The 27,795-nt window shown below is 36.6% G+C and overlaps 1 protein-coding gene across 3 annotated transcripts in view; it reads left to right on the plus strand.

Moving 5' to 3' along the window:
* Positions 1 to 27,795, plus strand: part of LOC150104923 (uncharacterized) — a 431,839-nt gene that overhangs the window by 59,675 nt on the left and 344,369 nt on the right. For all 3 annotated transcript variants that reach the window (XM_090395426.1, XM_090395427.1, XM_090395428.1), the window contains exon 4: positions 21,305 to 21,384. In XM_090395426.1, the coding sequence (XP_090251552.1) occupies positions 21,305 to 21,384 (80 nt within the window). The remainder of the gene's footprint in view (positions 1 to 21,304; positions 21,385 to 27,795) is intronic.

Raw genomic sequence — 27,795 nt, forward strand, 5'->3', positions numbered from 1 at the left:
ACAGGGTGCCACATGATAAGCTGATATTTAAGTGGCAGCACATGGGTTTGGATGTCAGGTTAGTCAACTGGATTCAGGATTGGCTGTCTGATAGGTATCAGAGAGTTGTGTATGGTGGGGCAGTTTCAAGGAGGCAAAGGATTACAAGTGGGGTCCCACAGGGCTCAGTACTGGGATCTATATTGTTTAACCTTTATATCTATGACATTGTGAGTGATTTGCATGGGGGGATGTTCAGTTGTTTGCGGATGATGTGAAGCTGGGAAGGGTTATTAGCAATAGTGCAGATATGGTAGTCATGCAAGCGGATTTGAATAAGCTAGACAGATGGGCAAATGAATGGGGGTCTCGGTTTAATGCAGCAAAATGTAAGGTCTTGAGGTTTGGGACACATCGATGGGACGCTGCATACCTTATTGGAGGAGATATACTGGAGAAAGTAGGGGGAGACAAGAGATCCTGGGTTGATGATTGATGAAAACCTGAAATTCAAGGGACATATTGCAAAGGTGGTGAAGGTAACACAAAGGCTTGCTGCAATAATGAGAAGGACGCTGACCTGCAGAGATAAAAGAGTTATCATTCCATTGTATAGGACCCTGATCAGACCACACTTAGACTATTGTTCTCAGATTTGGCCCCCAGAATATGAAGGGTACAGAGGCAGATAAAGACAGTTTCAGGACTGTACAATGTTAGTTATGAGAATCGGCTGAGGGAATGTGGACTGCAGAGTTTGGTGGATAAAAGGAGAGGTGATATGATTGAGACTTTTAAAATGTTGAGAGGTGGTTACAGGGTTGACACTGGGGAGTTCTTTCTCTTGGTTGAACAGCAGGAAGGAGTGATGACAAGGGGACCATCCCTGGAAGTTACTAAAGGAAACTGTGAGCAAGAGGGTGAGGAGTGGTTTCTTTGCATGGAGGGTGGTTGAACCATGGAATGCATTGCCTGATAGAGTGGTGAGAGCAAGAACGGCCAATGAGTTTAAGGAGTTGTATGATAGACGTTGTGTTTCCTGGGAGGGACCTCCCACGTTGAGTCTTGATAGACTTGTGTTTCCTAGGAAGGACCTCCCATATTGAGTCTTTTGACTCCTTGGAGGCCTAAATAATAATAATAATAATAATTAAGGCTGTTTAAATGTCCAAAAATATCAACCAGGTATGCAACTTTTGAACACCATATTTCGTCTTTAATTAGGGCAGCAAACTCAGATTTCTCGGTAGCAAAAACTTTTAATAACTCATTCCTCAGTTCATAAAATCTGGAGAGTACCTTGCATTTGGACAACAAGTGAATATCAGTGTGGAGGACCAGTGTTTCATGATGAATTCCTGCTTCCTTGCACATGACTTTGAGAAGTCCAGTCTTAACTGATCTAGTTTTAATGTAGTTATCCATCACAACTATTAAGTCCATTATGCTCCTTAGGGCTTCAGGAATTGCTTTAGCTACCAAAGTTTCTCTATGTAAAAAACAATGAATGGACCCCTACCTTAGGAAAATCTTACATTAATCATGAAATCTTCTTCTTCCTAGTGTTATCCTGCTTGGTGCAGGTTCCACTGAAATCCCATTATGGGATGGTTGGGTTTTCTTCTCTCATGGTGACCGACTCCATCTTGGGAGAGTGTCTATCTTGTCTTGTCAGATGGCATCTCCTTCCAGGAGGTTGACTACCATGAGCTTCCACCATGTACGGTTTTGTGCTTCTCTTTTGCATTCTTCATAGGACATAAAAGGTCCAGTCCTTAATATTTCCCATCCAATCTGTTCTTTGTCCTCCTCTTCTTCTTTTTCTTTGTATCATTCCTTCTAAAAGTGTTTTTGTAAGGATTCACGCCTTAGTATGTGACCAAGGTAGGTGGTTTTCCTTTTCATAATGATTTTCAACAGATTGCTATCTTCTCCAATCATCTCTAATATTTCTAAATTAATTTTTTTAGAAGTCCATGGGACTTTAACGATAGAAATATAAGATCTGGTAATGTTGGAGTCTTGACAAGTAACAGACTGATTTGGAGGAAAATTGTAGATAGGAAGTTAGTAATGATGTAAATTTTTCATGTAGTACTATCATATCCTGTACACCCCTTGAGGGTACATGGCAGGAATTTGATGATGATGATGGGACTTAAAGAATTCTTCTGAGGATCCACATCTCAAAGGCTTTTAGTTTATTTTCACAATATTTTGATATTATCCAGGTTTCTGCTCCATATAGCAGTGTTGACCATACGTAGCATTTGGACAGCCTAATTCTTTTTTTTGTGTGAATTTCCCTTGAGGTCAGAATGTTTTTCATGCTAATAAAGGTTGATTTAGTAATTTCTATTCTTCTTAATATTTCCTTATCACACTTTCCATTCTCTGTAATTAGTTGACCCAAATATATATAACTCTCTACTTGATGTAAAGTATTTCCTCTGTTCTTAATATTTTTACCAGGTATTTTCCCTTTTTCTCTTGTTACCAGCATGGTTTTAGTTTTTTTGAAGTTGAAATTAAGTCCATATTTTTTACTTAGCTTCAGCATCTCTACTAGTAGGTTTTAAGATCTTTTTTATTTTCAGCTAGCAGTACTATATCATCTGCATATCTTAAGTTGTTTATATTCCTGCCTCCTATGCTGACTCCTTTAAATTCTTCTAATTGCTGGAAGATATTTTCAGTATAGAGGTTAAACAATATAGGAAAAAGAACACAGCCTTGTCTGACACCCTTCTTTACTGGGAATTCCTCCGAGATTTCTCCTGATATTTTTATTGAGGCAGTTTGCTCCCAATATAGATTTATCTAATCTGGTATCTTTACCATCTACTCCTAAATTTCTGATGCATTTGATTGTTGTTCATGTTGTATTTTGTCAAAGGCCTTTGTGTAGTCAGTAAAACATAAGTAGACTTCTTTCTGCTTCTCCAGATATCTTTCTATAATATAATTATAGTTCTAATGTTGAGGAATCCTTCTCTAGTTCCTTTATTTTCCTGAAAACCAGATTGTGTTTCATTAATTTCCATTTTGATTTTATGTTTATTTCTTTCTAGGATGATATACAGTATAACATAACTTTTGCTATTTGACTGATCAGACTGAGTGTTCTGTACTCTTCACATTTGATTGTCTTCGATTTTTTAGGTATTGGTAGGAATGTTGAGTGCTTGAATTTTTTGGCAGGTGTCCAGTTTTGTATATTTTGTTACATATGTCAGTCAGTGATCTTATAGCCTTATCATTTAAATCATTTAGATATTCTGCCGTAATTCCATCCATACCTGGAGCTTTTCCTGGTCTCAGTTTCCCAATGGCATTTGTTACTTCCCAGGTAAGAATAATAGGCCCCTCTAAATCTTACACTGGCTTATCTATTCTATCATGATTGTAGAGTTCCTTTGAATACTCTACCCATATATCCCTTATTTTGTCTTTCTCCATTAAGATGTTTCCACTGGTATCTTCAATGCAATGAGAGCCTACCTTTTTTCAAGATTTGCTAGTTAGTTCCTTAACTTTTTCATGAAGTTTTATGGTTTGGTGCTTTTTGTCCAGAAGTTCAATTTCCTGGAATTTGTTGTTGAGCCATAGTTCTTTTGCAATCCTGCATTCTTTCCTGATCTCCTTGTTTAAGTTATTGTATTCAGGATCATTTTTGTGTTTCTTTCTTTCCTCCATCATTTTCAGTATCTCGTCATTTATCCAGGGTTTACTCATCTTCTTCTCAAATTTGGGAATTGTTTGTTTCACTGCCTTTTTTATGCCCTCTTTAAATTTCTGCCATCTGTCCTCAATCTCATCTTTAGGGTAAGGATACTTGGTGGAATCAGGAATATTAACAGCAGTGAATTGTACCAGTTCCTTTAAAAATTTATCTTGTATTTCTTGATTTTTAAAGGAGCCAAGATCATATTTTTCTAAGTTTATAGGTTTCATTGTTTTCTTTAATTTTATTGCTGCTTTAATGACCACAGGGTTGTGGTCTGATCCAATATCAGCTGCTGGGTATGTTTTAGCTTGTAAGATGTTATTCCAGAATCTTTTTTTAATCATTATATAGTCAATCTGGTTCCTACAGCTGTCTCTGGGACTTTTCCATGTGTAAAGTCTTCTAGGAGGTTGGCTAAATAAAGTATTTGTATTTGCTATTACCAGATTGTTTTCTTCACAGAACTGTATTAATCTTTCTCCTCTTGGACTTCTATGTCCCAGGCCCTGTTTCCTATGCAGGAAGAGATCTTTTCTGAACTTACTTTAGCATTTAGATCTCACATAATAACGATAGTTATGTCACCTGATTTAGCGTACATCTTTGTCTAGGTAATCAGAAGTAGGTGCATATATTTGGACAATAAAAATATTAAAAAGATGAGCTGCAATTTTTAATGCAATTATCCTGTCACTTATGGGCCAAAATCCAAGTGCACTCTTATTTTTTAGTACAAATGCTACTCCATTCCGATGACTGTCTCTACATGAGTATATAATCGAATGGCTCTTTCTGTTTATTTTTCCACTATTAGTCTATTTGACTTCACTAATCCAGCAATGTCAATTTTCATTGCTTCATGTTCTTGTATAAGATCCTTACATTCCAAGTTTCAAGCCTTAAGAGAAGATTCTTGGTTTTCAGACATGAAGGATCAGGAGATATTGTCCCTGGAGGGTTTAAGGTATCTTCGTCATATGCTATTTCATAATATCCATCTTGTGTTCCCGAGTTTTTTTTCTCTTCTTCCCTGTAATATTTCCAAGAAACAAATGTTGCAGAGGATCCAACCTTGTCTCTATTGCTTAAATCCGACATAGTTCACTGTTTCATGGTTTACCACGGAAGGTTACGTGGTGAAGTTCCTGTCTCTTCCACGGTGACTGGCCACATCTCTGTTTTGTCTCGGAGTGTGCCCGGACTATGTCACATAGTTTGCTGTCATGCCTTCATTGCTATTGTCAAATTAAATTTTGGTCATCTGCTAACTCAGTCATTCCAGTCTTCAAGTGTAACAAGGAGGAGACACTCTCCTTCACTACAGCATAAAATGCTGATACCCTCACTTAGTTTTGCATGCCAGTCGAGGCACGGTCCCAGGACGTGGCCGCTGGTGCACTCTACCAGCTACTTGGAGCCATAAGTGAGAGTTGCATGAGCAGTGGGACCAATTCCACCCATCCACCAAATATTTTGACGTGACTGCTGAGCAGGCAGAGGTGCTACCTCTACTACCCATACCTTACACCCCAGAGAGTGTCTATATAATTGTATAAATGAATGCATGAAGGTGAAAGACAATCACAAACATCCATGCCCACAACTGGATTCAAACCAGCAGCCTTTTGGCTGGAGAGTTTGAATCCAGGCCAGCTTGCTTTAATCTTGAAATAAAACCTTTAATTCAACCAGTCATTGCTGGCACACCATCGGTATACACTGAAATACAATTTTCCTGATATAGCTTATTATAACGTGGCTGTCATGGAATTGTATATGTCTGATTCAGTTGACAAAGCAAGTAATTCTGTGCATAATAAGAACTGCTCAACAACAGAATCTCTGTCTAAAAATCTTATGTAACTCAGTAGTCGACATTTTTGGCTTATGTCTGTTGACTCATACAGTTGAAGTGAAAATTTTTTACCATAATATACTTTTTCAGCTACTTGTTTCTGGATGTCAGAGGCCATGTCTTCTAAGCAGTGAGAAATGGTATCATTCAACAGAGGTACATTTGATATCTCCCTCTCGGCAGCCTCTCAGATTTAACTATTTCTTTACAAGCAGGTAAAATCAAAGTTTCTGCTATTGTATGTAGCTGCATATTCCTGGCAATTATTTCAACCACCTTATAACTCACTACTTCCTCCTTTTCTGTAATTGTTGCTATTTTTTTTTCCATTGACTTGACTTGCTTTACTTGGGAAGAGTGAACAACTGAAATAGGCTGTATCTTTACATACTATTAAATGATTGCATTTAGTATTCAAGTGTCTCTTCAGTTTGCTTGGAACCATACTTCCATTGCTCAGTTTCCGCATACAACACACTCAGGAAGTGGATGATTTTCAGACCCAGTGTACGTAAATCCATAACTTAAATAACAATCATGATACTTGTGCACATCACCAGACGTTGAATCATTTGAGGAAGGTACCTTGACTCTATTATTTGGTGTGAAGGAATCGTTAGTTGTATTTTCACAATGAGTATCTTCAATTTGGCTGCTTAACCTTTGTCATTTAAATAAAACTTTTTTCATATTAAACAAAAATATAAATCAAGGCCACAAAATTTGCAAATTAATAAACAACGAATTGCAGAGTAGAGTAAACACACACACACACACCAGTAGTCAATGACTCATTGTTTCAAGTTCACTGTAACTGAATTTGTGATGAGTTTTGACTTATATATCTACTCTATAATATAAAATGATGAGCCTTTTTTTGTGACATTTTTGTGTCACGTTTTTTGTCAAGTTATTTGAAACGTTTTGAAACTTAGGGGCTACCCCAAGTGTCGAGTCATCAGAATTCAAGGAGAACCAGTCTACCAGTCCGAAACTCAGGGGGTTGGGCACCGTAGGCGTAGGGGGGGACAGAACCCCCTTTCGAGTCTTCAAAATTCGAGTGATCAGAATTCAAGGAGAACTGACCTACCAGTCCGCAACTCAGGGGGTTGGGTGCAGCAGTTGCCGGGGGGGGGGTGCTGGAAAGGTGCCCATGGAATGGAACGAAGGTAAGATAGTGCCATTGCATAAGGGCAGTAACAGACTGGAAGTGTCTAATTATAGACCAGTTTGTGTGTCATCAGTAGTTGTTAAGATCTTGGAGAAAGTAGTGAAGGACCATATACAGCATTGGACAGATGAGGGTAATGTTATCTGTGAGAGTCAACATGGATTTGTGAAGGGGAGCTCTTGTTTTAGCAATATGCTAGCCTTTTATGATAAAGTTACAAGAGCATTAGATGAGGGAAAGGCATATACTGCCATTTTCTTAGATTTAGCAAAAGGCATTTGACAGGGTGCCACATGATAAGCTGATATTTAAGTTGCAGCACATGGGTCCGGATGTCAGATTGGTCAACTAGATTCAGGATTGGCAGTCCAATAGGTATCAGAGAGTTGTGTATGGTGGAGCAGTTTCAAGGAAGCAGAGGGTTATTAGTGGGGGTCCCACGGAGCTCATTACTGGAACCTATATTGTTTAACCTTTATATCAATGACATTGTCAGTGGATTGCAAGGGGATATTCAGTTGTTTGCAGATGATGCGAAGGCTGAGAAGGATAATTAGTAATAGTGTAGATGCGGCAGCCCTGCAAGAGGATTTGAATAAGCTAGATAGATGGGCAAATGAATGGGGGTGTCAGTTTAATGTAGCAAAATGTAAGGTCTTGAGGTTTCGGAAACATCGATGGGACACTGCATACTCTATGGGAGGAGTTATACTGGAGGAAGTAGGGGAGACAAGAGATCTGGGGTTGATGATTGATAGAAACCTGAAATTTAGGGGACATATTGCAGAGGTGGTGAAGGTAACACAGAGGATTGCTGCAATAATGAGAAGGACACTGACCTGCAGAGATAAAACAGTTATCATTCCATTGTATAAGACCCTTATCAGACCACACTTGGACTATTGTTCTCAGATTTGTTCCCCAGGATTTGAAGGGGATAAATTAACTGTGGAAAGGGTACAAAGGCAGAATAACAAAGATGGTTTCAGGACTGTATAATGATAGTTATGAGGATCGGACCGGATTAAGAGAATGTGGACTGCAGAATTTGGTGGATAGAAGAAGGAGAGGTGATATGATTGAGACTTTTAATCTGTTGAGAGGTGGTTACAGGGTTGACACTGGGGAGTTCTTTCGCTTGGTTGAACAGCGGGAAGGAGTGATGACAAGAGGCCATCCCTGGAAGTTACGAAAGGAAACTGTGAGCAAGAGGGTGAGGAGTGGTTTCTTTGCATGGAGGTTGGTTGAACCATGGAATGCATTGCCTGATGGAGTGGTGAGAGCGAGAACGGTCACTGAGTTCACAGAGTGGTACGATAGACTTTGTGTTTCTTAGGAGGGAACCTTCCCCTTGATGAGTCTTGATAGACTTTGTGTTTCTTAGGAAGGACCACCCACGAAGAGTCTTTTGACTCATCGTGGGTGGAGACCTGAATAATAATAATAATAATGATGTAGATTTACTGTTCTGTAATAATTGGATTTAGTACTACACTATTGTAAGCTCTGCAATTTTGAGTTGATCTCACCCATTTTCCATTGATTAAAATGTGAATAGTTTGTGATCGATTTCTATTTGGATGTTACTAGATCCATTGTCTTCCATGTCTGTGTGAAAATTTGCTCTGTAAATTGACAAGGTTAGGAGTGTTGCATAGTTCAACGAGAAGATATCCACTTTTGTTTGTTGGATTGTGGTATTTGAAAGGCTCTGTGCTTTTTTTGTGATTCCTGAAACATCTGATCCTATTTGTGTATTGTGTGTTGTATGTTTTAAGTGCCTACCTCCTGCTTTAGTTTGTTAGCTTTATCAAAGGCTTTCACTGACAGACTTCACAACTTCTCTTTGAGAAAAAGGAGTGGAAGTTGCAATACATGATTTTTCTGTATTTCTTATTCCTTTTGTAATGAACAAAAATCCACATATTGGGTGATTTGGACCTGACATGCTTCACCACATGATAATGGTAAATAATAATGGTAAGTATTTATTGGACTTCTGCTCAGGACACTGACTATCATTACTAACATCATGTTTCAACACAAAGATGTGCACAAGTTCACATTTAGAAAAGACATGAGAAATAAGAAAGTCTCATTGATTATATCATTGTTGACAGTGATATCTTCATGCTCGTTCAGGATACAAGACGATACAGAAGATTCAAAATTGGAAGTGACCATTGCTTAGTGCTAAGAAGGATAAAAATGGATATCACATTGAAAAGAATAGCATGTAAGAAAGTTTTTTAAAGAATTAAAGTTTAGCAGATTTTACAAGTAAATTTTACAAGTCAAGTAGACTCGACTATACAAACATTATAGAAGAAAAAATAAAACACTGAAAACAAGAACCAAACCGTGGAGTCTAAGTGGCAAACTCTGAAAAAGACATTGATTGATTCAGCTAGGGAGGTGTGTGGTGAAGTTGTCTGCAAGGATAGAAAAATAACACCACTGTGGACAAAAGAAGTTAACCTCCCAACCGGCCAGGACGTCTATAGACGTCCAGCTAAATCTGGATACGATGCATGCTATCTGTTGAAAGAACATGGATAAGAAGTGCAATTCGGCCAGCATGTCCATTAGAAGGTGTGATAATCCCTCACGCTGAAGAGAGCACTTAATCAGATTATCTCAGGCTCATAGCTGTGACTCAGTTACCTATAACAAGAAATGCAGTTCCTCGATCTATGCTGGGTAACTGAATTTTAGTTATATTGGATAAACTAAAAAATATAGAAATTATTTTTATTTTCTCTTTTTATTGTACAATACAATTTTAATGCCCGGACAGAATAAAGATCCTTGCCTAATTTCTTCACTTAAATATTGCGTTTACTTCCAGAACCAATTTAATTAAATTTTTTCTAATTGCTTACTCCACAAAACATTTTCTTTGTTCTCGAAGAAATTAATTCACGATAATTATTTGAAATATTATTTAAAAAAACCAGCTGCCGACGTTCGAGATTATGTTATATTTTTGTTCAAAATCATGATTCGAAGACTACTTCACAGATTTCCTGAAGGACCTGCTTGATTGACTTTGCTTTATAGAGAATAATGACATTCTTTAAACATATCATTAAATTTTTTTTTCTTTATGTTGTAATCTACTGTTCTTTGCACTTTCACCTTCTTGGTTTCCCTAAAATTATAAATTATATGAAATAATTTATAATTTTTTGATAATAAAAATGAAACTGATCATTACAAAATAAAATTAATGGTTATGATTTAAATTGATATGTATATATTTTCTGCTAGTTCAGATATTATGCTCCAATTTTATAATAAGCAATACTTTTGCTTATATATATATATATATATATTTAAATTACAAAGTTTTGTATTAAAAATTTCCACTACAAAAGTTCGACAGAATCAACAATATTATTGTCATATTTCTTTTTCTCGTGTGGGAGGAAAACAGTAAAATGCCACTCTTGTAATTGTATCAGATGTTATAATGGCAAAAATAGTAAGAAAAAAAATCATTTGTACTTTCTTTTCAAAACACAAAGAGAGAACATTGTAAATTCACCCAATGAAAAAGGAAATACTCCATATTTTTCTTGTTATCTGATTTTTTTCTTGTAGTACAAAGAAGAAATCACTGTGCATAAGATGGTAGAATACAAGAGGACAAAAATCTGTAGATTGATTACATTATAGCTGATAGAGAATTCATGCCAGAAAAATTAGTTATGTAAGAGTTCTAACATCAGCAGATATAACGACATTTTCTTCTAGTTTAGATACGTGGCATTATTGAAGTAGCTAAACCTTTGCTACTATTTACACTAAAATGAATGGGCATGTTCCCCAAGGGATTTACGTTCACAACAGTTGTCTTGCAAACGATTTAAAAAATAAATTCTCTGAAATATCTGCAAATTGAATAAGTCTTCAATATAACCTTCCTGCCCTCCCCAAAAAATAAGCTTATGTGAAGTATATGCTCCTTTTCTTTTAAAATAATTCAAGTCCTCTTTTTCAAGATAATTATATGAAATAATTTATAATTTTTTGATAATAAAAATGAAACTGATCATTATAAATTAAGAACTTATTTCAGCATAAATACTGTATCAGCCTGTAAAAGAAATGTCTGTATTTTTTCTATGTTAGGATGTCTACTAATCAACAATTGAAAACGAAACATGACATTCTTGATGTATCTCATGCTATAGCTTGAGGCACTTTAGTGTCCCTTCTAGCTAAGCGTTCTAAATTTTCTTCCTCAGTAGCACTGAGAGTAATCTAAGCCTTTACCTTTCCCTCCAGCTAAGGATTACTACAAGTATTTCTAAGACGTAGATTACTTCAGAAATAGCAACCAGAAGCATAAGTAGAAGTAAAAATATTTAGATTATTTTAAGAAAAAGAAACTAAAATAATACTACTGAACTTTTTTTTGTGTGGTAAGCATATAAACAATTTTATGTGGTGAAAATATAGCATAGTATTTCTAAAATTTCAAATAATTTCAGCAGACAGTAGAACAGTTGGTTTTAGATTGCAAAGAAATAGTACAGAATTAGAAGCTTCAGGGTACAACAATATTATTGTCTTATTTCTTTTGTCGAAATGGTCAAATGAAGTAATAGATTTTGAACTGTCTGGAAACGTTTTCGAACCTGTAGAAATTTAGAGTGGTTATGTAATTGAATTCCAGGAGAGGATAAGGATGGGGGGGGGGGGTAAGCAGTAGCAAATCTTCAAAATGATCATAAATTTTGAATTATTCTGTATATGATAGCCTTCATATTATATTTTCAACATATCTACGGTGGTTACGCACTGGATATTATAGTAATGTGCATCCTACAAAAAAAAAAAAAAAAAAGAAAAGAAAAGAAAACAAAAGAAAAGGCGAAGAATCCCTGCTAAAACATCATTGGATATAAATTTTCGATACTAAAAAGATTCACAATCGGAAACGGAGTTATGCAATATAACATCGTTTGTTGTTCATAAAACAAAAAAAAAAAATTTGTTTCTAGAACTGAAATGTGATAATCCATATAACGGTATTTTGCTCGGAAAGAAAGCAAAAGGTCATATTTATTTCAATAAATATTATTTAAAAATATAAATATGTGACATAATATGTTCAATGCAAACATCTGAAAATTCACGAAAAAAGTTGTTTCTATATTGGAACAACCAGGGCAACTGTTCCGTTGCAGTGATTTGAAGAATAAATTTATAATACAGCAAATTTGCTACTACTAAATAGATTCATTGCAAAGGCTGATCGATGGTCATTTCAGGATTGATTATTTTCGCACATGTGAAATTCGTTTCAATTTTTGGGAAGAAACAATAAATCATTTTAGAGGCAAAAAAGTCAAATATTTTAGGACAGTAAAGAAAATTCCAAGTAAAACAGTGTGTGTAAAGACAGGTGACACAAACTGTTAGTCAGCCACTAACAGTTAATCCACGAATGGCTTTAAATAGCCGTAAAGGGATTAACGGCGGAGGGAGGCAATGGCATGATGAAAGGTACAATGCCAGTGAAGTTTTGATCCATGCAGAATTCTATGGTGGGCTGGATATTTCATCCACCTCAGCTGGTAGGAAGGTTAAAGAAGCAGTCCTATAAAAGAAGAAAGCATACCAAAAGTTCCTAGCAAATAAGTCAGTAGATGTAATAAAAGAATACAGAGAAAAATGTAAGAGAACTAAGCTATGTGTAAAAGTAACTAAACAAATGTCATGGAAAGACTTTGGTAACAGTATTATTATTATTACGGGCGATTCCAAGGAGTCCTTAGACTCATCGAGGGAGGCCCTAAACATCATGTCCATCACAACTATTTGACATTCACACAGTATCTATCATACTTTGCCTTGAATTCATTCACTGTCATAGCACCCACAACAGACTCTGGCAGCTTATTCCACTCATTCACCACTCTAAAAGTAAAAAACCCAGCTCTAACACCCTTACTAACCACACTCTTGTCCAGCTTCTATGGATGTCCCTCCCCCTAGTTCTCCCACCACCAGTCCTGTTCTCAAAAATTTCCTCTGAATTAATCTTATAGAAACCCTTCAGCAATTTGAATGTCTCAATCATATCTCTCCTTTTCTGCCTATCAACCAGTTTCTGCAACCCACAAATCTTCAGCCTGTTTTCATAAGGTTCATTCCGTAGGCCTGCTATCATCTTGGTCACTTGCCTCTGGATCCTCTCCACCTCCTCCCCATCAAGAAGAAACCCTGGTCCCCAAATCTGGGCACAGTAGTCAAGATGGGGTCTTATCAAGGCTCGATACAGAGGAGCATTAACTTGCTTCTCTCTGCTCGTCAAAGTATTTTTCAGTAACCAAGTGATTTGATGAGCTGATTTAGCCACTTTTGCAATGTGCCCCCTAAACTTCAACTCCCTATCCACCAACACTCGCAAATCCCTGGCCTCGTCAATCTCCTGGAGTACAGTTCCACCAATGTGATATACTACTGCTAATCTTTTCACCCCAAAATGCATAACCTTACATTTTGTCACATTAAATTGGCATCCATTCTCCTTAGCCCAGACCTCCAATCTATCCAAATCATCCTGCAAAATTTTGACATCTTCTGCATTCACTATTGCCCAACAGTATGGAAAATAAATATCAGGAAGGTGGCAAAATGTTCTGAAGGCTATTGAAGAAGCTCAGAAATGGAGGAAAGAGTACTGTAAAAGTAATCAGAGATGATAATGGTGACATGAAAACTGAAGATAAGGATATCTTCAGTTTTCAGATCAGTGCTTCCGAAACTGTGGGCTGTGGCCTCCTTGGGGGCTGTTAGTTTTGTTGAGGGGGGGGGCATGAAATAATGAAAATAAATTTAAAACGTTTTAAGACTAAGTAGATATTTTTTATCTTAAAAGAAACATATTTAATTGTTATTATTTATTTCTTTTTGTTATTTTTGGCATTGAAAAGAACACATAGGAGACTTCAATAATAATAGAGAAGACAAATCAGGGTTAGCCTTTCATTTTGCTAGGACTAACCATATGATAGAATGGGATAAAAGCTCAATGCCCTACTTAGAGGAGAGCTTCCACTCCCAAATTATAAAAGAAGCCACAACAATTCTCCATTCAGAACAAAACTTAATAGAAACGAAGGATTGATTTTATCCAGGATCTGGAAGACCCTCATTAGATCTTTCAACATGCCAGAATTAAATTTTGCTGCCAACTACAGAACGTTCCTACATAACAACTAGTAGATCATACACGTGCTATGTGCGTGATGTACGCGTTCTTCTGCATTTTATAAAAATGCAATTGTATTCAGTTCATTTTATTGTTTTAGTGTAAACAGTTTTTGGTGTTTAAGTGTTCTTATTTTTTATGCATCTTTTACCCTGATGAAGCCAACAGCCACAGTTGGCAAAACTAGTTGGTACAACTTAAAAAAAAAAAAAAAAAAAAAAAAAAAAATCAGCTAACGCCTTTTTATTCCCGTATACAGGAGTAGGCGAGGCCATTTAGCCCTATCTAACTTTTGGAGACTGAGTGGGCAGTTCAATCTCCACTGGTACCCAATCAGAGACAGATGGCCCAAAGCTATCACTAATTAAGCGGTACGCAGTGAAGAGAGACGGCTCAAATGTGCCGCCATCTCGTGGTCCCTAACACGATATATTTAATGTCTGAAATAATGTGGGTTCTACGGTCGATTTTCTTGAGTTTACGGGACGAAAAACCCGAGTTTCCGGGAGGAAAAACCTGCTTGCCTGTGCCAGAGATCGACTAACTCGGGAACCGGTCGAAAAAAGGCTTAGAAAAATTTCCTCTAGTCGCCGACTAGACTCGTAATGAAGTCTTCCTTCGTGCGGCCAAGCACGGTGGTGTGCAAACGCCACATCCACTGAGCTACACAGGCTGTTGGTACAACTTAGTTTTAAAATAAATTTGACCAAAAAAAAAAAAAAAACCCAAATAGTAGTCATTCATTTTCCTATTATTATTATTATTATTAAACAAGACCTCATGGAGTCAAAGACTCATCTAGGAGGTCCTTTTATCTCACACACATCTCATCATACTGGGTCTTAAACACATTCAAACTCCTTGCAGACACCACACTCTCAGGCAAGGCATTCCAATCATTCACAACTCTGCACGAAAAAAACCTGCCTCTCACTCCCCTACTCACACCCTCTTTATACAGTTTCCAGGGATGACCTCTGGTTCTCCCCTGATCTCCCACTATTCGCTGTAGAACTTCTCCACCATTGATCCTATAGCAACCCCTTACCAACTTGTAGGTCTCTATCATATCTCCCCTCTTCCTTCTCTCCACTAGTCTCTGCAAATTACATCTTTTCAATCTTTCCTCATACTCGACATTCCAGAGGTCAGAAACTACCTTAGTCAGTCGCCTTTGGACCCTTTCCAACATCTCTTCATCCTTCTGAAAACCAGGTGACCAAATCTGGGCACAATAGTCCATGTGTGGCCTAATCAAAGCCTTATACAATGGAACAAGAATCTCCCTACTTCTACACGTCAGTGTCCTCCTCATCATTCCCAGAAGTCTTTGTGTTGTCTTCACAATTTTAGCGATGTGACCCCTAAATTTTAGATCCTTATCCACTATCACTCCCAGATCTCTTATTTCCTCTACTTCCAACAATATATTCTTACCAAGCATAAATTCTGCATCCCATCTTTGTTTTCCAAATTTTAAAACCTTACATTTTGCAACATTGAACTCACATCCCCATTCCCGTGCCCAATCACTCAATTTATTCAAGTCTTCTTTTTTTTTGCAAGGCCACAACATCTTCACTACTCTTTATGGTTCGTCCCAACTTTGCATCATCTGCAAACAACTGAATATCTCCATCCAAATCTTCGCCAATATCATTAATATACAAGTTAAATAGTAATGGCCCTAAAACAGATCCCTGAGGCACTCCACTAGTGACTTTCCTTTTCCTGGATATTGCACCCCCATACACAACTTGTTGATACCTATCAGATAGCCAGTCTCCAATCCAATGAGCCAGTCTCCAATCCTATTATTTTTTGTTGTTTATTATTTAATTTCTGACTGCACCTTTGTAATAATATTTCTATCTTTTATTATCGTGCTACTGAGTTTGTAATCATTGCTCGAGTTAGTCTTATCACTTATAACCCTTTATCTACAATTTTATTTCTCCCTCTCAAGGTCATAACTATGCTACTTTCACGTGTGTGTGTGTGTGTGTGTGTGTTGAGTATATATTCAGGAATTGCCTCCGGCTGGAACCAATTGTTGTCTAACTAGCTGGCTTTCTCTTACACTGATCTTTAAAAAATTATTTGTATAACGACTGCACCATTAAAGATCGCGCAAAGGAATTGTTTGTCTTTCCTATACATGTAAGAGAATTGCTCAGCGGAACCCAGTATTATCTCTAATATTCAATCCTAATTCAAGCAACGTTTGATACTTAAAATTAGTCAGTCATGGTTAACTTTAACTTTAAGGACACACAGGTTCTATATTCTTATGAGAAGTGCATTGGAAGTCGAAGTCAGGCAAGTTATTAGCAAACAAAACAATTTATTCATACTAAGACATGGTAATTACAACATAAGAGAATAAAGGATCTCACACATATCAAATTTATCTGGTTCTTATCAATTTTGCTAAGTAACAATGCAGCACACGTGTCTGGTTCTCAAATTACTTAAATCAGCATTTCTAGCCTGTAGCTTAAAGATAAAGACAAAACATATATGTTCACATATATGTCAGACACTTGGTTAGTTTCACACACACTTCAACACTTCAACTCAATTTAACTCAGCTCATTTACAGACTTATGCTTAACTAAGCTTCACATTCAATCTCTCCTTCAGACATTAACTCTTAACAATAACTCTCAACATTGACAAATGCTCATAACTCTGTAGATAACAATCTCACAATAATTTAGAAGTATGGTTTTCCGACTTCACAACTTTACATTATGCTAGCAGCTATGTAATCAACATTCCCTGCTCTAAGGTTCACAATCCATAACAGTTCTACATTAATCTTACAACTTGAAACATTTCTCAGCCAGTTCAGTTTTCAAGATCCTAGAGATCACAAATATAATCTTCTTCTTTCCCATTAGAACCGCAAATAGACACTATTCCACGGCAATGACTATACAGCATTCTCGGAGATCGCTTAAAGAACTTTGTGATGGGACTTCTTGAACAGGTTGGCACCACTGTTAAAAATCTCCTATCATTGTCGAAATACTGCTAGCGTTATATCCTTCCCTCATCCTTGAAACGGCTGGCCACAGGGACCTCTTCAAAGCAACACTGGAACAAGGAGCAGAGCACCTGTCTCCTTTTTATTCTACCTTCACGGCCTTGGAACTTCTTCAGATCGAGTTTCCCAGATGTTCTTGCAGGGGTTCCTTTCCCCTTACGAAATCACCGAGTCATGGTGGGAAAACCCGTAACTCACTGACCTTCGCACCTGGCGATAGTCTCCAGTCTACATTTCTAATCCTGTCTGGGCTATCTCTTTGTTTGTACAATATTGGTGGTTAAATAATTTAGCAATTCATTCTAATATTCTACTAGATTACATAAAACACTTATGAAAAATTGTTAATTAAACTACAAGTATTCTGTATTGACTTTCTTTCTGAAGTAAAATTGGTATCTAAGAATTTTGTACAAAATTCTTTCTATACAAGATTTTACAATACTCTTCCAGTTCATTATTGGAGCAATAAGAAGTTGTGGATGACTCAAAAATTGTTTGAGGATGCCTTAATCAACTGTTATGCGAGTGAAATGGAAAGTTATTGTGTAAAAGAAATGTAGAATTTAAAATTTTATTAATTTTGCTCCAGGTCATCCACCTTACATCGGTAAGCTTCACCCCAAGATCAAGGTCAGGTTTCTCTCTCCAAATACTACTTCATTGATCCAACTGATGGATCAAGGGGTTCTTTCAGTGTTTAAGGCTTATTATCTACGGAGAACTTTTTCACAAGTCATTTCTGCCACTGAAAGAAATGATCAGACTCTCATGCAATTCTGCAAAGCATTCAATATTTATCATGCTATTAAAAATATTGCTGTGGCTCAAGATGAAGTGATCTCTCTCTCAATGTATGAGTGGCATATGGAAAAATACATTAAAAAGGTTTTTGCACGATTTTGGAAGTTTTGAAAAAAATGAAGATCTTTGTAAATTGAGTGAACAAATAGTGGGCCTAGCAAACAATCTGAATCTTGAAGTGAATGATGATGAATAATTTAATTCATAGAAAGTGCCCATGAAGGTTGACCAATGAAGAATTGGTCGAACTGGAGAAACAACATGTTGCAGAAGAGGAAGAACGAGAAAAGGAAGAGGGAAAAAAGAAACAGGAGGAAGTAGTTAAACAATTCACAGTGAAGGTCTTGCAGAAATGTTCTCTGAAGTTAGCAATGTTCTCAAAATGGCAGAACATTGGTCAACTCTTCACGGGCACTTTCTGTGAATTAAATAACACCAATGTTGAACACTGCTTAGTAGAAAGGAAAGTACATAATGCTTTTGCTTGCTATAAACAAATTTATGATGAAAAGAATTATATTCTTTTCATCATAAATTAAGGTTACACCAGATATTTTCATCAAAAAACAAAAGGTTACACCAGATGAGCTGCAGCCTGGTCCTTCACACAGGGAAGATGGCAGCTTGAATCAGGAAATATGCAACAGAATAAGCAAAGCTGGTATGGTCGGTAGCCAGCTGAAAAAAATTATATGGAATAAGAGAGAAATTAGTCAAAACACTGAATTAGAGTGTTCAAGTTAGTTTTAAGTTATGGATCTGCAAAACAGGTGTTTGGTGTCAAGATGGCAGGAAAGAGACCCAGAGAAAGACCAAGGTCTAGATTGATTGATTCAGTCAGAAGTGCCTTAGAAGCACGGAATATTAGATATGACAATATTGGAGTGCTCACAAGTAATAGATTGATTTGGAGGAAAATTGTTGATAGGAGATTAATAATAATGTAAACATAATCATGTAGTGCTGTCATAGTAACCTGAACACCTTTTGGGAATACATATCAGAAAATTGACGATGATGATGCTTCACTGCCATGTTAACATACTGGAAGTATATCCAGCATTTCCCAGGGGACACTAGTTGGGTGGTGTGGCTCCCCACCCCAGCACACTCTTGAAAAAGTAATAAAACAAAAAAAAAATTAATTAATTAAAAATAGAGATTTTTCCATTGAAAATCTCTAAAATGTTGAGATACATACTAATTGTCTTGGAATCCCATCATGCAATGCACACATCCTGTTTTTACATGTATATGTATGACTTCTGCATTATTTAACTTCTGGGTCTGGCTCCACTGATGAGATCTCAATAAAAGTTCGAAACTGGTCTTGGGTAGTGGTTTTATATTATTAAAACAATTACTACCCAGTATATACTTTCAAAGCACATGCTTCTATCCTCCCTTTAACAGGTTGTTCAACTTTATATGCATTTCTCATAAGACTAAGTATGTAAACATAATCATGTAGTGTATGAGACATACAGGTATGCCTCATACTTAGTCTGAAGTAATTCATTTTATGGAATCATAAAGCCTCAAGGAAAACTAAGAATATGCTGTAGCATGTGATTATAGAGTATGATGACCTATGGATGTGAGTATTGGCCACTCACTAACGGCCATAAAGGACAAAATTTGTGGAAATGGATTATCTCCCCCCCCTCTCTCTCTCTCTCTCGAAAAGGTAATTCTTGCCTACAAAACCATGGGACAGATGTTCTTCACTTCCTCTCCTGATGCTAACTTTTATAAGAAAACTTCAATCAAGAAGATATTTCTCACACATGGCCTTGGCTGAACAAAATCAGCATAAACACATCTCAATGGAATTTAAGGATAACCAGTTAGTTCCTATTCTTAATACTCTGATCAGTCAGCTCCCTGATAGAAACTTGATATTTTCCATATGCTCTAAACCCATTCACATCTGCTCTGGAGGTGTTTGTGTGTAATATCTATTTTTGATAGTACCTTAGTTTGTTTCATAGCTGTTTTGATAGTATCTGCAGTAGAAAACAGATGCTATAATATTTTCTAATACAGTGAGTTAAAGTACATTCATTATCTTATTTAGTGAGTTATTTATGTAATTTAATGAGTTAAATTACATTCATTATCATGATAATTCATAAACAGATTATATTTATGATATGTGAATTGTTTCCTTTTTTCAGTCTTTCTGAAAAATCTTTTTGTAAATAAATTCCATTTCAGCAAAAGTATAATCAGTTTTCTTGAAGTATTAAAATGTAAGTGATTTTTGTACTTAAGGTGTATATTTCTGAAAAATATACTATTTAAACAAGTACACTTGAAAATGGCACTCAGTTGTCAGATCATTACACAAATACTCAGATGTGGCATAAATAAGTTAAGATACTATCAAATTCATTCACATAGCATAACTTTGTTTTAAGTGTATAATATGTAAAACAATGAAACTTGAAATTTTTACTGTTAACAGAAGTATTTGTGTGAGGGAAAGTCATTAAGTAAGTTGCAAATGGTTATAAAAATAAAACAAGTGAAGTACAAACCTGAAAAGCATATATTTCTCTACATAATCCCCTTCAACATTTATACATTTGTCCAATCGCTTTTTTTCATTCCTTCAAAACCAGCGGCATAGAACTTCTCTGTCTGTTGTCTCACCCAACTCTACACCTTATTTTTAACCACTTCATCATCACCATAATGTTTGCCACCAAGGTGCTGTTTCAGTAGACCAAACAGGTGAAAGTTGTTTGGGGCAAGGTCAAGACTGTTAGATGGACATTGAGAGTTTACACCGAAGTTCTTGAATTCTCTTGAAAGTTTCTGTAGCTGCGTGAAGTCTTGCATTATCATCATTCTCAGTAGGTCTGAACTCCTCTTCTCAGTAGGTCTGAACATTTTCAGTAAATTATATCCTGAAACTTCATTGAATTTCACAGTACAATGTAGCATTTACATTTTCACCATACTTCTGAAAATGGGCCAGCAGTGTTCCTCGAAATACCAAAACACCATAAGTATAAGCTTTCCTGCTGATAGCATAATATTGAACTTCTTGCTAGTCAGTGAAGTGATTCCATTTTATTGAAAACATAGAGGAAACATCTCTTTATGAATGTTTTTTGCAGGAAGTCCTTTTGCCCATAAGAAATGCACAACAGCATGCTGTTCAATAATTGTACATTCTTTGAGCATAGTTGCCATTTTAGACTCTCGAAAACAGCTACAAAACATGCACATGTCTACTACATGTACTCATCATCCTAGACTGTGCTTTGAGCTATGCATACGAAAAACCATTCACTTCCATTTCATTTGGTCTACTTTTGTTTGTAACTTACTTACCAACTTTCCCTTGTAAATTATTCCCTCTGTCTTCATGCTTAGCAGCACAAACCCATGCTAGGTTTCTTATCAAAAAGAATTTTTATTTTAATGTTATAAAGATTTTATCAAATGTGGTCTTCAGGAATATTTTTGGACAATTTTCTTTTCAGACTGTATGTCATCAGCTACTCCAGTGTCTCCAAATGTTGAGAAGCAAAAAACTCACACATTTAGTACTTCATCACCAAGAGTAAGTAATGTTTTATTTAATGTAATTTAGCACAAGATCATCTCAGCTTGAAATTTTCAGATAGCATTGAGATAATATGCATATAGGGCTTAACAAATTATGCAAAATCCTACTCATCATGAAAAACATGTACTCACCCAAGACCTCTCCCCTTTTTTATGACATGTCTCAATAAATCAAAAAGTTCCATAATTGGTCCACCAGTTAATCGGTGCAGCCATTTTATTTGGCCAAGTCTGGAAAAACAAAACAAAATGAAAGAATAATAAAAATTTGCTTTGTTTATTTGGGACACATTTAATTGGGCCATCCAGTATCTTCTATCATCACATTTAGTGTTAGAAAAATTATGACCTTGATTCAAAAATTTAGTGCTGATGACACCTGCAATGTACTGACAGAACAGGGCTGTTTTTTCATGCCACATTAGATGGTTCCACTGTGTTATAAACACACTGCACTATTTGGATCAATGAAAGTAGATCATGAAAATAGAACAGTGTTGTGCTGTTCAAATATAACAGGAACTAGTAAACAAAAGATGCTTGTTATTGAGAAAAAGGCCAGGCCTTGATGCTTTAAGGTAATTAGAATGTAGAGTTTACCAGTTCAGTACCATGTGAACAAAAATGTTTGGATGATAAGGTTTGGCTTATGAATTGGGACATGAAATTACAATGGAAATCAAGAAAAATTTTACTGGTTCTTGACAATTGCTAAGAAGGTAAAGCTTGTAAAAGTTAACATTTTACAAGTAATAGGTTTACAGGCAATAGGTTCCGTGTGTTGAGGCTTAAGTGCTGTGAAGAATTCATGTTGGAGGTTTAGGAAGGTGTTCACATTCACAAAAACTCTCCCACCACCACCCATCTCAGCAATATGGTGTTATTAAAACTCTAACTAATAGAGCCCATAATCTTTGTTCCAGTGAAACTGCCCTTTCAACCAAACTCAAACACATACACAACACCTTCCTTTCCAATGGCTACAGTGACTACAGAATTAAAAAAATAATCAAGTCCTTTCCCATTTCCCAACCATCTCTTCAGAAGTCCTTCTGAAGAGATGGTTGTGTAACCTTGGCTACACTCAATCAATTCTTAAAATGTCAATTGCTAAGAACTGTATGCGCATTTAATACTTATATAAATGAAATTATTTTTATAGCGATACTTTAATTAAACTCATTTGTTTATCCATAAGTCGGTAATTTTGCTACACATTGAATGAAAAACTTATCAAAACTTGTATTTTATTTTATGTGCATACACCTCCTTTTAAACTCTTGATGTGAAGCTTTGTTTAATGGGGGCAGCTGCTTAATTGGCCCAAATTATGCTATTCCTGATGTCACCCAATTAACCAGCTACTTGTTCAGATGTCACCCAATTAACCAGAATCATGTATAGAAAGAAGAGAGTGCATGAGAGAATAGCACTCTGTGGAACCCAATTGTTAGTTGCATAGGCAGAGGATAAGGAACCCTCAACCATCACATATAGTGTGCATCCATTCTCAAAGCTGGCATTCCACTCACATCAGAAGTCATGGAATAGGCCAAATAACAGGAGCCTATTTAATAGAACCTTATGCCAGATTCCATCAAAAGACTTACAGATATCAAGAGCAAGCTTTTTGAGACTCACCAAATTTTTCCATGGTGTCCATTTGTCCAGAGATGAATGATATATGTAACCAGATCCCCTGTTGATTGCAGTGTTGAAATTACTGGCAATCATTATTATTATTATTATTACGGGCAACTCCAGGGAGTCATTAGACTCATCGAGGGAGGCCCCAAATCATATTCATCACAACTATTCAGCATTCATAGAGTATCTATCATACCTCGCCTTAAACTCATTCACTGTCACAGCATCCACCACAAACTCTGGGAGCGCATTCCACTCATTCACCACTCTAAAAGTAAAGAACCCAGCTCTAACACCTTTACTAACCACACTTTTGCCCAGTTTCCATGGATGTCCCCTAGTCCTCCCACTACCAGCCCTGTTCTCAAAAATATCTTCTGAATTAATTTTATAGAAACCCTTCAGTAATTTGAATGTCTCAATCATATCTCCCCTCCTCCGCCTATCAACCAATTTTTGCAACCCACAAATCCTCAACCTGTTCTCATATGGTTCATTCCACAGACCTGCTATCATCTTGGTCATTTGCCTCTGGATCCTCTCCACCTCCTCCCCATCAAGAAGAAACCTAGGTGACCAAATCTGGGCACAGTAGTCGAGATGGGGTCTTATCAAGGCTCGATACAGAGGAACAATAACCTGCTTGTTCTGCTTGTCAACGTATTCTTCAGCAACCAAGTGATTTGATGAGCTAATTTGGCCACTTTTGCAATGTGCTCCCTAAACTTTAACTCCTTATCCACCAACACTCCTAAATCTCGTGCCTCATCAATTTCCTGGAGTACAGTTCCACCAATGTAGTAAACTGTTGCTAATCTTTTCACCCCAAAATGTATAACCTTACATTTTGCCACATTAAATTGACATCCATTTTCCTAAGCCCAGACCTCCAATCTATCCAAATCATCTTGCAAAATTTTAACATCATCTGCATTCACTATTGCCCTACCCAATTTTGGATCATCCGCAAACAAATGAACTGTTCCTCTCAGATCCTTTCCTTTATCATTGATGAACAAATTAAACAGCAGTGGTCCAAGAACAGATCCTTGTGGCACACCACTAGTCACAGGCCATCTTGTGGACTCTACTCCTGAATAAACCACTCTCTGATATCTCTCCGTCAACCACCCTCCTATCCATCTCACCAACCCTATATCCATCCCCATATGCTGCAATTTACTGATTAGAATTCCATGTGGTATCCTGTCAAAGGCCTTAGCAAGGTCCAGTAGAATCACTGTAAACCCATTACCCTTATCCAGTTCCACCGTCACTGTGTTAGAATATGTGAGCAAGTTACTGAGGCATGACCTACCCTTCACAAAACCATGCTGTCCCCGATACAGTATCCCATTTTCTTCTATCCAATCTTGTATTTTCCTCTTGACTATTTTCTCCAAGACCTTGATAATGATTCCTGTTATGCTGATTGGCTGGTAATTTTCAACAGCAGCCTTGGAACCACCTTTATGCAGCATGGGAGGTAGCATAGGAGTTGAATGTTAATGGTTCTCTCCAAAAAGAGAACCATTACTTCAAAAAGAATTGAGGTAAAAGAAATTAGGTGGTAATTTGATGATACGGATTTATCATCAAATTAAAAAAGGATTTAACAACTTTTTGGGAAAATTTTGTATGCGAGCTAATTTCCATGCTGTGGGATAGATACAATAGAATATGAAAAATGTAAAAAAAAAAGTGGCACAGAATAGGAATTAACTCTGAAGTATGTACCCTTAGGATGATTAGAGAAATGCCATAAGAGCCAGGGAAATTCTTTGTTTCTAATTTGAATAAATTTCTTATTTCTTTCTGGTGAAGGGTCAAGGAGGGCATTGTGTAGTGAGTGCTTTGAATGGTTGGGGCTTTTGCAAGGTGTCATACAGGAATTAGAGGAGAAGTAAGATGCTAGGAGGGTGGCTTTTTTTGTGAGTGATGATGCAATAGAACCATCTGAATGTAACAGTGGTGGGATGAAGTGATGAACAGAAGTTATGGCTGATGACTTTAGTAATTGACCAGTAGGCATGGCTGCCAGTTGGACAGGATGCAAGTTTCCTTTGTTTAGCTCTTTCAAAATCCATTTTGAATGAGTTGATAATTTTCTTGTCTGTTCTGTGCTTTAACATAGGCAGTGAAGGAAGATGAAGTTCTGGATGAAAGCTAGTTAACGATATACTCAATTCTTCACTTGTACAGCCCTGACACACATTTTGGAGAACTGAACCTTAGTTAGAGACTAGCAATGTAGAGCAGAACGGGAATTAAATGTTTCCATACCTATGAGCAGGGCTCAACAAATTATTCAAAATCCTACTCGCCATGGAAAAAAAATTTACCCACCCAAGATCCCCCCCCCCCATTTTAATGATATATAAGTCAATCAGAGTTCCATAAAGTGATTAGTGGTGTTTAGAGCACCATTCCAAGAAGGAGAAGTCATTAAATAAGAATAGGAAGAACAGTAAAAACAATACTTATATTGATAATTTGTTGTATTAATTTTTGTTACTAGATGACCCTTTATATTACACATGCTCTTGAGTGTTTTCTTAATGCTAAAAAAGTTTTGCTCAGAAGATTATTTTTATTAAAAAAAAAAAAAAATTATTTTGCCCAATCTGCAGCTACTCACCATTGGCAAATGAGTGAGTGTATTTGTCAAGTCCTGCCTATGAGGATTATTTCAGTGGCAAGTTTGGTGCATAATTTTGGGTCAGAAAGTTAAAAATCATACCCCAACCAAGGAAATGAAGCATAGAAGTTGCAAAGATCATTCACTTTGCATTAAATAATGCCATACAGCAGACCAGTAAGAGTGGCTGTGTATATGTTGCTCCATGAGGGAGGAGATCAGTACTAGATTATGGTTTGAGTTACCTAAAGGACAAATGACATTCACAAGTGTACTTAGAAAGATCACTAGTAAAGAAGAGGTATGGGATGCTTGGAGAATGTTCATCTGGTATTTGAAACCAAGATTAAACCAAGAATATAATTTCTTGGCATCTTTAATTTACAGTATAACTAAGTGAAAAAATTCTTTCTTTCATGCTTACATGGTGATCAGAATACATTTTGAAAAATTATGGAGACAACTACCGTGTTATAGAATAAAATTTTCTTTTAGTTTAATATAAGCCAAACGTGTTGGTTTATATTAAACCAAGAGTGTTGATTTTGGTTTATATTAAACTAAAGTTTTATTCTATAACACAGTAGTTGTCTCCATAATTTTTCAAAATGTAAGTGAAAAAACTTTAAACATCTATCTCTAATCCAGAGATTAGAGATAGATGTTTCCCTTGGTATCTCTTCTGGGTCTGGCTTCCACTGATGAGACTCGGGTCAGTCGCTGTCGGGTGAACTGAGAGATTGCACGAGTTTTTGAAGCAGTATCCCCACACTTAAACATACCTTAATGTAGGTGAAAACTAGCCTGGATAATGGCCCTTTCCATAATGCATAGCATTCTACACATCCAAAAGGATGTGTAGAATGCTAGGATGAAGGATGTGTAGATGCTTTACATTATGGGTACTAAAGCAATTTATCTGAAGTCATTAGCCTCTATATAGCCAGTCGTGAAGATACTTCACATGCAAACATTGTATCTTACACTTTGATAAAGGATTAAACCAAAAATATAATTTCTTGGCATCTTTAATTTGCATAAGGGCATTAGTGACAGCAGATGTCTCGGCATCTCTACCCACCTAATGACCTTGCTCTAAGGAAAGTTGGAGTGTAAAAAATCTGCATTTAAAGAGAGGAAATCAAAAAGTTAGGAATGGTTGGTGACATTAGGACAGCAATAGAGATAGTAGATGAATTTGGTATAATGTAGTAGAGAAAGATATTCAGCCACAGGTGGTCAAAATGGGGAGATTAGTTGGATAAGGGTGCCCCTTCCTCCACTTATTGTTTGGGTGTCTGTAATAGAGATGAAATATTGAAACTATTAAGCTTGTGTTTAATTATTTCATTATGCTGTTTTCATTCCATCAAACCTGAAGATAAATAGAAAGAATCATTCAGAGTGTAGTTTGGAAAGGTGAGGTGGATAGAGGTTGAAGCCACTGGCTAAAGTTCTGTTAAAGATAGCATGTCTCCTGGTTTGGATATCTCCAAGTGATGGTGCACATCATATTGTTGATACAAGGGATATAGGCAAAGTGGATATAAATCTTTTTTGTTCTTTCAGATGAGATTTAGCAATTTTGACTTTTTGACATTTTTTAGGTATTTTGGGTTTGAAATTTTGTTATTTTTGTTATTTTATTATAGTTCGTCCACCGTTTGTAGATCTCTCCTTGGCATTTTGCCAAGAATAGTCGATTCATGCTGAAGGGGAGAAAGAAATGAAGGATGTACGAATTGGCTGCCAACATGCTAAATCACGTGCTTTCTTGTCTGTCGCTGTACTAGTACTAGCTTGATTTTTGTTGTCGCTTTTTTTGCTATTTTTTTATTATTAATTTGTATGATGGATCCAGTACAGTCAATAAGTTCTGTTGTTAAACGTTTCAGTAGCTCTTGCAAAAGAATATTGAATAATGCACTGACATTCTGCGAAAAAGAATCGTCTCCTTGTTCCCCTTTCTCAAGTCATAAAACGTGCAAGTGCTGGCATATCGGGGTCGACTGTTAAAAGAATTCGTAGGGAATCAAAAGGTGAAGGTAAGCCAAAATTTAAATCTCCTAAAAAAAAAAAAAAAGCGCCAGAGTAAAGAAAACCATCGAAACTGTAGCTTTG

This window comes from Typopeltis vanoorti, chromosome 7, assembly GCF_054136105.1.
Source record: "Typopeltis vanoorti isolate ZY-2024b chromosome 7, IOZ_Tvanoo_1.0, whole genome shotgun sequence".
Classification (NCBI taxonomy): domain Eukaryota; kingdom Metazoa; phylum Arthropoda; class Arachnida; order Uropygi; family Thelyphonidae; genus Typopeltis; species Typopeltis vanoorti.